At 37.7% G+C, this 13,444-nt stretch overlaps 1 protein-coding gene across 1 annotated transcript; it reads right to left on the reverse strand.

The window, feature by feature from the left end:
• Positions 1-5,296: 5,296 nt before the first annotated feature.
• ZNF485 (zinc finger protein 485) lies at positions 5,297-13,154 on the reverse strand. Its single transcript, XM_029920086.1, is given in 9 exon segments — positions 5,297-5,820; positions 5,822-5,935; positions 5,937-6,394; positions 6,397-6,667; positions 6,670-6,734; positions 6,737-6,826; positions 11,980-12,072; positions 12,567-12,693; positions 13,104-13,154. Coding segments are annotated over 9 exon segments (1,341 nt in total). The 3' UTR covers positions 5,297-5,748.
• Positions 13,155-13,444: the final 290 nt, after the last annotated feature.

Consider the following 13,444-nt stretch of genomic DNA (forward strand, 5'->3'; position numbering starts at 1 on the left):
TCTGACTTCAGCTCAGGTCATGATCTCACAGTTCGTGGGTTCGAGCCCCGCGTCAGGCTCTGTGCTGCCAGCTAGCTCAGAGCCTGGAGCCTGTCTGGATTCTGTATCTCTCTCTCTCTCTCTAACCCTCCCCTCTCATGCTCTCTCTCAAAATAAAATAAAACATTTTTTAAAAATATTTAAACATTCTATTTTTTATACATGTATTATTAAATTTCTGCAAAGATTGTTGGCTGCTTATATTATAGTAATAACAAGAAAGTTCCAGTTTAAGAGGACAATGTAAGAAGATCCTGCATTCCTCTCCTCCCATAGGTACACTTAATCTACAGCCACATATGGAACCATTTCCTCTGAACAAAACCTAAAAACTAGCTGAGTGACTCCTACATACAACACAAATTTTAAAAACTCACATTGAAGCAGGTAGGAGAGGCTGAGACAATTTTGCCATAAATCCTACCCCTAGTACAGCAAAGCACCATTGGGAGGGAATATACAACCTGAGGAGCAAAGAGTTTAGCCTCACATTAGATCCTCCAACTTTTAAGACTGAAGGCAGGAGTCCCCAAAACATGTAGTTTTGAAAGTTAACAGGACTCACATTCATGAGACCCACAAGACTAGAGTGAACTGAGAAACAGCGCTTAAAGGGCTCTCACACTTGGGGTGCAGGGGTGGCTCAGTCAGCTAAGTCTCAGCTGGGGTCATGATCTCTTGGTTCCTGAGACTGAGCCCCGTGTCAGGCTCCACGCTGACAAAGCAGAGCCTGCTTGGGATTCCCTCCTTCTCCTCTCTCTTTGCCTTCCCCATTGTGCTCTCTCGTTCTCGCTCTCTCTCAAAATAAACTTTTAAAAAGGGGGAGGGCTCTCACACCTGGACTCACCCCAGGCAGCCAATTGTGAGGTGCCCAGACTGTGGCACCTATGTGAAAGAGGCATATTTTGGGGGCATCTGGGTGGCTCAGTTCATTGAGCATCCAACTCTTGATTTTGGCTCAGGTCATGATCCCAAGGTTGTGGAATCAAGCCCTGCATCAGGTTCGGTGCTGACCTTGGAGCCTGCTTAGGATTCTTTCTCTCTCCTTCTGCCCCTCTCCCCTGCTCATGCTCACTTGCACTCTCTCTTCCTTTCTCTCTCTAAAAGCAAATTGAAAAAAACAAATTTTTTAAGAGGTGTATTTTCTTATCTTAAAGGGATGGCCTGAGGCACAAGCCTCTAATTTAACACACCTAGAGGCCGTGCATCTCCAGAGATGGAAGATGGCTGGCACCATCTTTGTACTCTCCCTCTTCCTCACTTGACCTCAGGTTTTCTCCCAGGAAGGAGGTTATACCCTCCTCTAGCACACAGATTCTTACAGTTCTGGCCCAGGGGGACAACTCTAGGGGCTTATGCTCCTAGGTCCACAGCACTGAACCACTGTAGAAATAAGCTCTTCACTGGCTACCACCCTCAGGGCACAACAAGAGACAACAGACCAAGACACTCAGTCTTTCTATGAAAGAAGCCTATTAGCTTATCTTCATAGCTGTGGCCTGAAGGGCAGGATTCTAATTAAACATACAGGTAAGGGCACAGTGCAATTCTCTCTAGAGACCTCAGAGAGGGGACTTTTATTGTCACATTCTCCCCCTGCCTTGCTCCACAGCATTAGTATTTTCCAGAAAGGTGCTGTGTGTGTGTCTGGGGCACTGATTTTTTTTGGTTCAACATCCACAAATCAATCAGTGAGACACACTACATTAACCAAATGAAAGGTTAAAATCCTATGAACATCTCAATAAAAAAAAAGCATATGACAAAATTCAACATCTGTTCCTGATAATAAAAACTCTCAATAAAGTTTGTAAAAGGAAACACACCTCAGCAAAATAAAGACTGCTAACATCATACTCATGAAAAAGCTAAAAGCTCTTCCTTTCAGATCAGAAACAAGACGAGGATACCCATTATCTTCACTTTTATTCAACATAGTAATGAAACCCCTAGCCAGAGCAACTGGGCATGACAAAGAAATAAAAGGCATTTTATTTCAAATTAGAAAGGAAGAAGCAAAACTGTCACTATTTGCAAATGACATGATCATATATATAGAAAACCCTAAAAGACATCACCAAAAAACTGTTAAAACTGGGGTGCCTGGATGGCTCAGCTGATTAGGCATCCAACTTCAGCTCAGGTCATGATCTCACGGTTCATGGGTTCAAGCCCCACATCAGGCTCTGTGCTGACCGCTAGCTCAGAGACTGAAGCCTGAATTCAGATCCTGTGACTCCTTCTCTCTCTGACCCTCCCCTGCTCATGCTGTCTCTCTCTCTCTCTCTCTCTCTCTCTCTCTCTCTCTCTCTCTCAAATAAATAAAAACATTTAAAAAAAATTTTAAACTGTTAAAACTAATAAATGAATTCAGTAAAGTTGAAGATAGAAAATAAATATACAGGGGGTGCATGAGTGGTTCAGTTGGTTAAACATCTGACTCTTGATTTCAGCTCAGGTCATGATCTCACGGTTCATGGGTTCAGGTCCCCGCATCAGGCTCTGCGCTGACAGTGCGGAACCTGCTTGAAATTCTCCCTCTGCCTTTCTGCCCCTCCCCCACCTTCCTCTCTATTTCTCTCTCAAAATAAAAATAAACTTTAAAGAAGAAAAAATAAAAGAAATATACAAAGTCTGTTGCTTTTCTGCACACTGATAACAAACTATCAGAAAGAGAAATTAAGAAAACAATCCCATTTACAATAGCATGAAAAAGAATTAAGTATCTAGAAATAAATTTAACAAAGGATATGGGAGACCTATACACTGAAAACTCTAAGACATTAATGGAAGAAATCAAACAAGACAAATAAATGGAAAGATATTCCATGCTCATGGATGGAAGAATTAATCTTGTTAAAGTATCCACACTACTCAAAGTAATCTACTGATTCAATGAAATCCTTGTAAAAATTCCAATGGCATTTTTCACAGAAACAGAACAATCCTAAAATCTGTACAGAACCATAAAATACCTGGAAGAGCCAAGGCAATTTTCATAAGAACAAAGCTGGAGGCAACATGCTCCCTGATTTTAAGCTACTCTTATAAAGCTATAGTAATCAAAACGGTATGTATTGGTGTAAAACAGATACACAATGGAATGGAGAAGAGAGCCCAGAAATAAATAAATGCATGGTAAACTAATCTATGATGACGAGTGGGATTAGGTAAGTGAAGAGAGTTCAAAAGGTACAAATTTCCACTTAGAAATAAGTCACCCTGCCAAGGCACTCCCCTTCATGGAGCACCCCTGGGAACCCCCAAGTGGTGACCCACCTCAGCTCCAGCCACTCTACCAGGGCACCCCCTGCAAGTAGCACCCCAGTAACCCTAGGCCCACGCCCTGCTTCTGCTCCAGTCACACCCCACCCCAGGGTGGGCCCTGTGCTGAGCACCCCAGGACACGCGGCTTATACTCACTTCAGCTTCAGCTGTCCTGCCAGGGTGCCCTCTGTACGGAAAGCCCTACCCAAGGTCCTAGCCAATGGCGTCAATCACTGAATTTGTGAAGGCTTTCAGATCAGTATTGACCAACAGAAATAAAATGCAAACCCCAAATATATATATAACTGAATTTTCTAGCAGACACATTAAAATCATTTTAAGTAAATTTAATATTTAACCTATATATCCAAAATACCATTTTGATATATAACATAAAAATGATTGAGACACTTTATTTCTGTTTGTCATAGTATGTCTTCAAAATCTAATGTATGTTTTACACTTATAAAACACCTCAACTCAGACTAGCCTCTTTTTTAGCCACTTGTGGCTACTGTACTATGATACCCTTAAAAGATTCAAACATACAACTGTTAAGTCAACGCCAGCCTTGAGCTTTCCCAGCTGAGACCCAAACTTCATACAGTTAGAAAGTTGTTCCTGATATTCTCTGAGTTCTTGATACTCACAAAGTCTGTGAGCATTACAAAATGGTAACTAAGTTTGGGTGGCTTGTTATTAGCAATAGTAACTGGGATACCAGTCTGAAAGTTCTATAATTTATTTAAACATTTTCCTAATTTAAGTCTTCTTCCTATGTCTTTTCAGGATTTTATTATAAACAATGCTATGATGAGAAATATAACCTTTGTAAGCTAGTCTAATTTCCTTGAGAGTGGCTTTCCTGGGTCAATGGGAGCATACATTTAGATTTACATTCATGTTGTCAAACTGCTACCCAAAGCTTAACCAGTTTTCACTAATAACAAACATATGCCCAACTGTGCTTCTAATTAATACTAACCTTTTTTAGTTTCTCAAGTTGAATATTCAGTTCCTTTCCCTTATACTCTATAAAATTCATCAATAATCTTGCTTCAGTTTATATTTTAAACTACCACTGATATATTTGTATTATAAAAGACTGAAGTTATGCACAAACTATATTAAAGGGGTCCTACACCATTATATAATTTGGCTTTCTTCCCACTTAATGTCTTGAATAGCTTTCCATCTCAGTTAAAAAATTAACCCATTAAATGTGTATTGATTGGATGATTGCCTTATAATTGTTATATATTAAATTACTGCATGGTAGTCCAAAGAATGCATGTATCTTAATTTAACCATTGCCCTGGTGATAGATTTTATGGTGACCCTGACTTTTCACTACTATATTGCTCTAAAGACCACCTTTACTCTCTGTGGATTTTAAGACGTAGAAATGTTAAGTCAAAGAATAGAAGCTTTCAAAAAGCTGGTAAATAACAGTCAAATTATGCTTCTCATTACCAAACACTTCATTAATTCACAATTCCTTCAACAATATGTAAGTGTGCCTATTTTCCTGCACACTCAGAAGTAAAAAATATTTTCTATCTTATTAATTTTTGCCAAGAATGACAAAAAAAACTGATCATTTTAATTCAAATTTCTCTAAAGCTGGTTGTTTCTTTTTGACTATTTGTATTTCTTTTTTCTGAAAACTGTACATTCATATTCCAAGCCATTTCTCCACAGGGATTTTTATATTATTCTTATGTATCTTTATTAACTCTTTAGATATACTAAGTATTATTTATTATATGTGATGGTGACAATATTCTCGCCAAGTCTGGTTGTATTTCAACACTGTGAAGCCTATGATCATACAAAAGCTTTTAGTTTTTATATGGTTATTTATTTTATTTTTATGGTTTCTGAATGTTCTTCTTTAGAAAGACAACTATGTTAAATTATACAGGATACATTAATGTATATGCAATTAAATATTTCAAAAAAAAAAGCCAAAATCAAAATTTCACTTCATCATACCAATAAAAACATTCTTCTCAAAGAAAAAAACTTTTGCACTTTATTTTACTAGATAGATCTTTTTGGATACATAGGATATATATATAAACAAAAATAGCTTCATTTTTTAAAATGTAAATTAGGCCACAATATGTAGATTTTCTGCAACTTGCTTTTTTTCACCTTGAACAAGGTATCATAGGGATATTTCTATGGCTCTATATATAAAGATCTACTTCATTCTTTTTACTTGCTGCATAGTGTTCTACAGTAACTATTTCCATACTGATAAACATTTAGGTTCTTCAAGTATTTTACTAATACAAATCATACTACAGTGAGCATCCTCACAAGTGAGAAGTTCTCCAGGACAGAGGTACATGGACTATTTTTGTTAAATATGTGATTTGTTGAATGTCTTCTCTTTGATGGTCAAAAGGAATAATTACTTTTGCATGATTTACCACACTAATTACATTTGATGGCTCTTTGTCTATCATGCATTTTCTTATGTTGTTTAAGGGCTGAACTCTGAGGAAAAAGCCTTCCCACATACATTACATTCATAAGGTTTTTCTCCAGTATGGATTCTCTGATGTTCAACAAGGCCAGAGCTATGTCTAAAGGATTTCCCACATTTCTTACAGTGATTAGGGCTTTTCTCCAGTATGAATTCTCTGATGTCCAATAAGGGTTGAGTTCTTCGTAAAGACTTTCCCACAGTCATTACATTAATAGGGTTTATTTCCACTATGAGTTTTCTGATGTCCAGCAAAGGATGAGCTATACCTGAAAGATTTTCCACACGTACTATAGTGATAGGGTTTCTCTCCGGTATGCATTCTTTGATGACCAACAAGAGTTGGACTCTTCCTAAAGGTTCTTCCACATTCGTTACACTGATATGGTTTCTCACCAGTATGGATTTTCAGATGTTCCAACACGGTTGAGTTATCCCTAAAGGCTTTCCCACATTCCTTGCATTTAAAAGGCTTCTCTCCACTATGTATTCTCTCATGACGAGTAAGGGCTGCATTCTGAGCAAAGGCTTTCCTATAGTCATTACATTTGTAGGGTTTCTGACCAGCATGAATTCTCTGATGTTGTAAAAGGAAGAGTTCTTTCCAAAAGCTTTTCCACATTCATTACATATATAAGGTTTCTCTCTAGAATGAATTTTCTGATGATTAACAAATGTTGAGTGCTTAAGGAATTTCCCACATTCTATACATCTATAAGGCTGCTTGCCTGTGTGGATTTTATGATGATTTACAAGGGATGAGCTGCTCATAAAGGTTATCCCACATTCATGACATTTATAGGGTTTCTCACCAGTATGATTTCTCTGGTGGCTTATAAAGGAGGAATTATGTTTGAAGACTTCACACGTTCCTCACATTTATAATGTGTCTTCTCTGTGGAACTTCTGCCCTCCCAGTCCAGGCCTCTCTCCACATGTCACTTTTTGTTTCCTCTCTCAGATCAGATCCTTCAGAAGTATTTTGCTTTAGGGTGGACATCTTTGTTTCAAACCAGTACTCCTGGGCTGAAAAAAATTTTTTTAATTCAAACACTCTCTATGTTGAAATACTGAAAGAGAGAGCTGCACAGGATAAGAATATGTTCTAGTCTACACAAGTAAGGGTTATGTAAAATTAATTCATCCCATTTGTGATTCTTGCTAAGAAAAGATGGCAAAACTAAAGATAAAAGTTATGTAGACATCTAAAGAAATGGCAGGAAGTTATATTACAAACTTTGTATTTAAAGAATGCAAGGAGCATCTAAGAAGTTGGCAAGTTAGGAAGGTTAACACAGAACTTCCCCCCCACTCTGCCAAAATAGATGAGAATAAACACAAATTTGGAAACAAAACCAAGTGTCATAAAACAAACCACGATTGCTAGCACAGATTCCTGTAGGGTAGTACATCTGAGAACAGTTTAATGTCTCCAAGAACTTAAGGATAACATTTCATTGTGAGAATTTAACAGAGAACCAATATTTACTGTCTCAGAGAAAAAAACAGACAAAATATCTAAAGAACCAAAATAGTTCTCAGGCCAAAAGACTTTAGACTTTAATCTAAGTTTTTAATATACCTAAAAAAAAAATACCAATAAAATTGTGATTTTTTTTTTCTACAAAGTACACACACAAGACCCAAGAGAAAATAAGCAAGATGATTCTGACAAGTACCTTCCAAAAAACTAATGGAGCCAAATTTGGATAAATCAACAATCAATCATCAATTGTTTTACTAAATGAATTTTTCTAATACATGGATATAGATATGTATATAAATACACATATATTTATATTTTTATTATTTATATTTATTATCCTGGGGAAAGATTCATCAGATTAGATACATCAGATACTAGAGCTAAGACTTATTTTTTAGGAAAATGCAAGAAATGAAGCCTGGTGAGTAACAGCCCAGATCCTTCAAATGGCCTTTGATGGGATATTCCTTTAATGTGTAATGGTTAAACTAGAGAAAATTTCAAGACACTGATTGTAAAGGTAGGTAGAGGCAAATTATTCCTATGGAGAGAAACTCAAGTATATGGACATTTATTCTATGACAAAGGCAGCTCGCAGAGCAGTGAGGAACATTGTTACTTTTTTGGGAGAAAGTTAAACATGAACCCTACCTCTTACCATGCACAAAAATCAATTTTAAGAGTATGAGAAATCTAAAAGACAACAATAAAGCTTCTAGAAGTTCACACAGAAGAATGTTTTCATGAACTTGGGGAAAGGAAAGATTTATTAAAAAGGACACAAAAAGCACTGACACGAAAGGGAAAGATCGATAAACTAGAGATCATTAAAATTAAGAACTTCTATTCATCAAAAGACTATTAATAGTGAAGAGCAAACCACAGAGAGAAGAGTGATACTGCATAGGAAATCAACAAAGGGCTCTCTGAATAGATAGTTCATGAAAATTATATATAATGGCCAATAAACATTTGCAAATGTCCTCAACCTCATTAGATATCAGGGATAAGGATATTAAAACCACATGAGATATACAACACACCCGAAGAATGCCTAACTTCAAAAGACTGACATTATCAAGTTTTGGTAAGGATAGGAAAAATGAATATTCTCGCACACTGATGGTAGAAATATAAATGGCACAAACCTTTAAAAAAAACTATTTGGCATTATGTACTAATGTTGAATATATGCATATCCTATAAAATAGAAATTCCACTCCTAAGTACATGCCCAAAAGAAATGTATCACACGTGAACCAAAAGATAACCTATAAAATTGTTCATAGCATAGTCAAAAGCTAGAAATACCCCAAATATCCATCCAAATATATGCAATAAGTTATGGCATAGCCATACAATGAAGGAAATACTCCACAGCAGTGGTTTTCGAAGCATAGTCCCCAGCCCAGTAGCGTTAGCACCAGCATCACCTAGGAACTTGGTAGAAATTTTCAGTTCACTCTAAACCAACTGAATAACAAGCTCCAAGCACTGGACCCAGTAACTGTACTTAAGCATGTATTATAATGTATGCTAAAGTTTTAAGAATCCTTGGTCTACACCATGGGCAATGAATGAAAGTGGCCAAATAAATTTTAGTGTTAGTCTGGTGGAGAGGGGAACATGGCTAATGATTGGGAGGAATCAACATATGATTTAGTAGTATTGCCAGCATTCTTTTCCCTTGACCTGAGGGCTGATTACAAAGTATTCAATTTAAAAATACTGTACTAATTTAGGGGTGTTTGGGTGACTCAGTCAGCTGAGCATCCAACTCTTGATTTCAGCTCAGGTCATGATCTCACAGTCATGAGATCAAGCCCTGCATCATAACCAATCAACATTTGATAAAATTCAACATCCATGCTTATTTTTAAATAAATAATTTCTGAATTGAAAGAGGTGAATTCAATTTTTTTAATGTTTATTTTTAATTTTTTGAGAGTGAGACAGAGACAGAGCATGAGTCGGGGAGGGGCAGAGAAAGAGGGAGATACAGAATCTGAAGCGGGATCCAGGTTCCGAGCTGTCAGCACAGAGCCAGACACAGCGCTCAAATTCACGACAGTGACATCATGACCTGAGCCAAAGTCAGATGCATAACTGACTGAGCCACCCAGGTGCCCCGAAAGAGGTGAATTAAATCCTTATTTTATATAACAACATTTAGGTATCCCAACCCAATAACCAGCTAAATGGGAGAAAGAATCCTAGACACAATCCTATTAAAGACACAAGACTACCATATCCATCATTACCATTATTGTTGACAATACAAAAACAAGCCAATATAAAACAAACTTTAAAAAAACACATGCTCAACTATACCCTTGATAAGAGAAATGCAAATTAAAATTACAATAAAATTTAAAGGTTTTAACTATCAGTTTGGCAATGATCAAAAAGTGTAAGACACCACTGACAAGGTATGATCAGATTGGCACTCATACATTGTCATTAGAGGTATAAATGTATATAATCTCTATGGATACTGGCAATAGCCACTGAATTTACAAATACACTTACCCTTTCACTTACAAATTCTTCTTCTAGAATTTATCCTATAGATTTACTTGTATGTGAGAGAACTGATGTGTATAAAGATAATCATTGCATCATTCATAGCTATTATGTCCATCAACCGGGAATAATAAGTTAGATCCATAAAATGGAACACTGTACAGCCATTAAAAATAAAACAGCACTCTAAATGATGTAGGTATGTGAAATGATTTACAAGATATTACAAAAGCAAGAGACAGAATACTATACGACCATGTGCTTTAAAAAAGGGAATACATGTATATTCTTGCAAAGCACACATTATATCTGAAATTCCCACAAGAAATGTATACAAGAATGCCTCCAGGGAGAGAAACTGGATTATTAAGTACGTGAAGGGGGTGCCTGGGTGGCTCAGTCGGTTAAGCGTCCAACTCTTGATTTTGGCTCAGGTTATAACCCCAGGGTCATGGGATCAAGCCTTACATTGGGCTCTGTGCTGACAGTGTGGAGCTACTTGGGATTCTGTCTGTCTGTCTCTCTCTCTCTCTCTCTCTCTCTCTCTCTCTCAAAAATAAATAAACTTAAAAAAAAGAAAGGTATGTGAAGAAGACTGCATACCCTTTGAGCCATCTGAATTTTGTACCATATGCATTTCTAAAAACTAAAAGAGTGGAATATGCAAAAAAGGAGGGAGAAATGTGAAACATGGAATGGTTGTAAAATCTTTGTCTAAAGATATTAGTCTTCTAAAAGGATGAAAGAAATATCAAAGGAAACATTACAAGTTTTTACTACATCTAAATTCTAAACATCTTATTTTTAAAAATATCAAAATTAAAACAGAAAGAACAAAGAATAAGGAAGACTGAGTTACTACTGTTACTGTATAAGGAATCTACACAAAAATTCAAAGGGAAAAGGGGCAGCTGGGTGGCTCAGTCAGTTAAGCTTCTGACTTCGGCTCAGGTCATGATCTCCCAGCTCAGGAATTTAAGCCCCACATTAGGCTCCGCAATGATGGTGCAGAGCCTTCTTGGGATTCTCTCTCTCCCCCTCTCTCTCTGCCTCTCCCCGACTTGTGCTTTCTCTCTCTCAAAATAAATAAATAAATAAATAAATAAATATTATGAGAAAAAATTAAACATTAAGAAAAAGAGAATTACTGAAAAATATTTTAAAAAATAAAAACGGGCACCTGGGTGGCTTAGTCAGTTAAGCGCTCAACTCTTGATTTCGGCTCAGGTCATAATTTCATGTTTCATGAGATCAAACCCCAAGTAGGCTCTGTTCTGGCAGCATAGAGCCTACGTGGGGTTTTCTCTCTCCTTCTCTCTCTGCCCTTCTCTTGCTCACACACGCATGCTCCCTATTTCTCTAAAAATAAATAAATAAACACTTACAAAAAAACCTAGGTTAAACAAATTATATATCACTGGTATTTTGCATGCAATATAATTATAAAAGTTTCTCTAAAGATGGTATAGGCAAAATGACAATTATTAGTTTTTAAAAAAAGAAATACTGTCAAGATAAATGTGTTAGGTGAAACATCCATGTTTAAAGACTTTGAAACAAATTATGACACAAAGGTTAAGTGACTTACAGAAATTTATGCAAAGTATACAAAAAAAATGAAAGCAAAGTGCAAAGGATAACAGAAATTTTCAAAGGGAAGAAAATACTTCCCCATCAATTTGTTTGCTAAAAATAGTCACTATCTGATAGTTAGGAAACTATGCTTACCCTTGGAATCTGCCACTGCCACTGTATGATTAGAGATAATGGATATTAAAACCAGAAAAGGATATATAGTCATTTATTAAGCTAACCATGAGAGAAGTTGAAAGGAATTGAGAATGGACAAAAGACAGAAACAAAGTACAGCCTGACGAGTGCCTGAAAACAGGAAGGGAAAAAAACACATAAAGAGACTGAGGATTTCAGGCGAGAAGTCATGGGCCTGAGGCCTCAAGAAGGGACCAGCTCTCCACAGGCGTCGACAGAATGAGGAGAAAAATGGCAAGTCATTAGACGCGACCATGACATTAAGAAGAGGAAAGCGGTGACAAGTTCCCCGGTGCTGCTGCACAGACACGAGCCATCTAAGGTGAGCCTTCTGACCAACACCCCTTCCTCGCCTGTCTGTGCGCTGAGCCGCTGCTTGAAATGGTCCCCGCTCACTCACCTGAACAAGTACCTGGTGGAACTTGTACTTCCATCCATGGCTCAGACCCTTGCTCCAACTGGGTGATTAGTTTGTGTTTGGAGGAGAGAAGCCCTGTTCACAGAAAAAAATGAAAGGAATGCAACTATGGTTATGAGCACAAGCAGTTATCCAGACCTCAATCTCAGGAAGGTCTCCACGTCAGAGAGGCCTACAGGATAGTATAAGGATGTCCAAATTGTGTCCAAATCATGCTACTTATAGAAATGTAGGAGGGAAGGTCAGTTAGTAAACCAGGCCTCCCTCAGGATGAGAATTTGTGGCAGACAAATTCTGAGATGGAAAATTTAGAGAACTGGGCTAGACAGCACACATAGCTGCCCTTAAACTCTGTATGACTCTTGCTCACTTCAGCAGTATATATATTAAACTCTGTGTGGCTCTGACTTTCTGAGAGATAGAATGTGCATGAACTCCAGCCTCTGAGCCCATGCTAAAAGCAAGCAAACAAAACTTCCCATTTAAGATTTGAATATCCCAAATCATTCACCCTGTGAAAACACACAGTTACTCAGGAAATAAATTTTGAGTTAAGAAGACATCCTTACCCACTAACATGAGATTCCCATAGTTTTCCAGCATCACATCCCTGCACAGGGCCCACTGAGGGGCATCCAGGTGTTTCCATTCAATCTGGGTAAAGGCCACAGCCACATCCCCAAATGTCAGTGATCCCTGCAAAATCAAACCCAATTCTTCTCATCAAGGACTGTTTACACCCTGAAATAGGAAACCAGGAAGGCCAGCTTCTAATAGTACAGATTGTTTATGCAGAGGCAAGCGAAACACAGTTAACAAAAGGACCAAGGGGGAAAGTATATGACAAACTCAGGAAGCAGACTTGCTACCCAGGAAAAAAAAATTAAAAGAAGCTGGAAAATCCAGCCAGGAATAGGAGGAGGTCATGGCCCCTTGTTTCAACCACACTGCCCTCCTCATGTTCTTCCAACACGCCTATCATGCTCCCTCCTCTGGGCCAGGCATTTGCTCATTCCTCACTTCATAGGTCTTTGCTTAAATGTCACTTCCTCAGAATGTTCTTCTCTTTTCTCCCATCTTCTACCATTCTCTATCCCATGACTCACTTCACTTTCTTCACAGGATTTCTCACTACCTGGCAGGACTAGATTTATCATCTATAATGTGAGCTCCAGGAGGTTAAGGACCACTTGGGTCACTATTATCCCCCCAGCCTAAAATACTGCCTGGAACATGGAAGTGTTCAAGGATTTGTCAATCAACAAATGAATAGAAACTCCAGAAGACATGCAAAATGATAGTGGCTTTATCCTAGAATTTACTAGGAAATAATATATATTTGTCAATTGCCTTTCACAGCAAGAGCAACTTAATATATACCAGACACAGTGCTAAGCCCCAAGATAAACACTATCTCTCAGAATTTCCACCATAACAGTCTATAAAT

This window comes from Suricata suricatta, chromosome 2 (genome assembly GCF_006229205.1).
Source record: "Suricata suricatta isolate VVHF042 chromosome 2, meerkat_22Aug2017_6uvM2_HiC, whole genome shotgun sequence".
NCBI lineage: Eukaryota > Metazoa > Chordata > Mammalia > Carnivora > Herpestidae > Suricata > Suricata suricatta.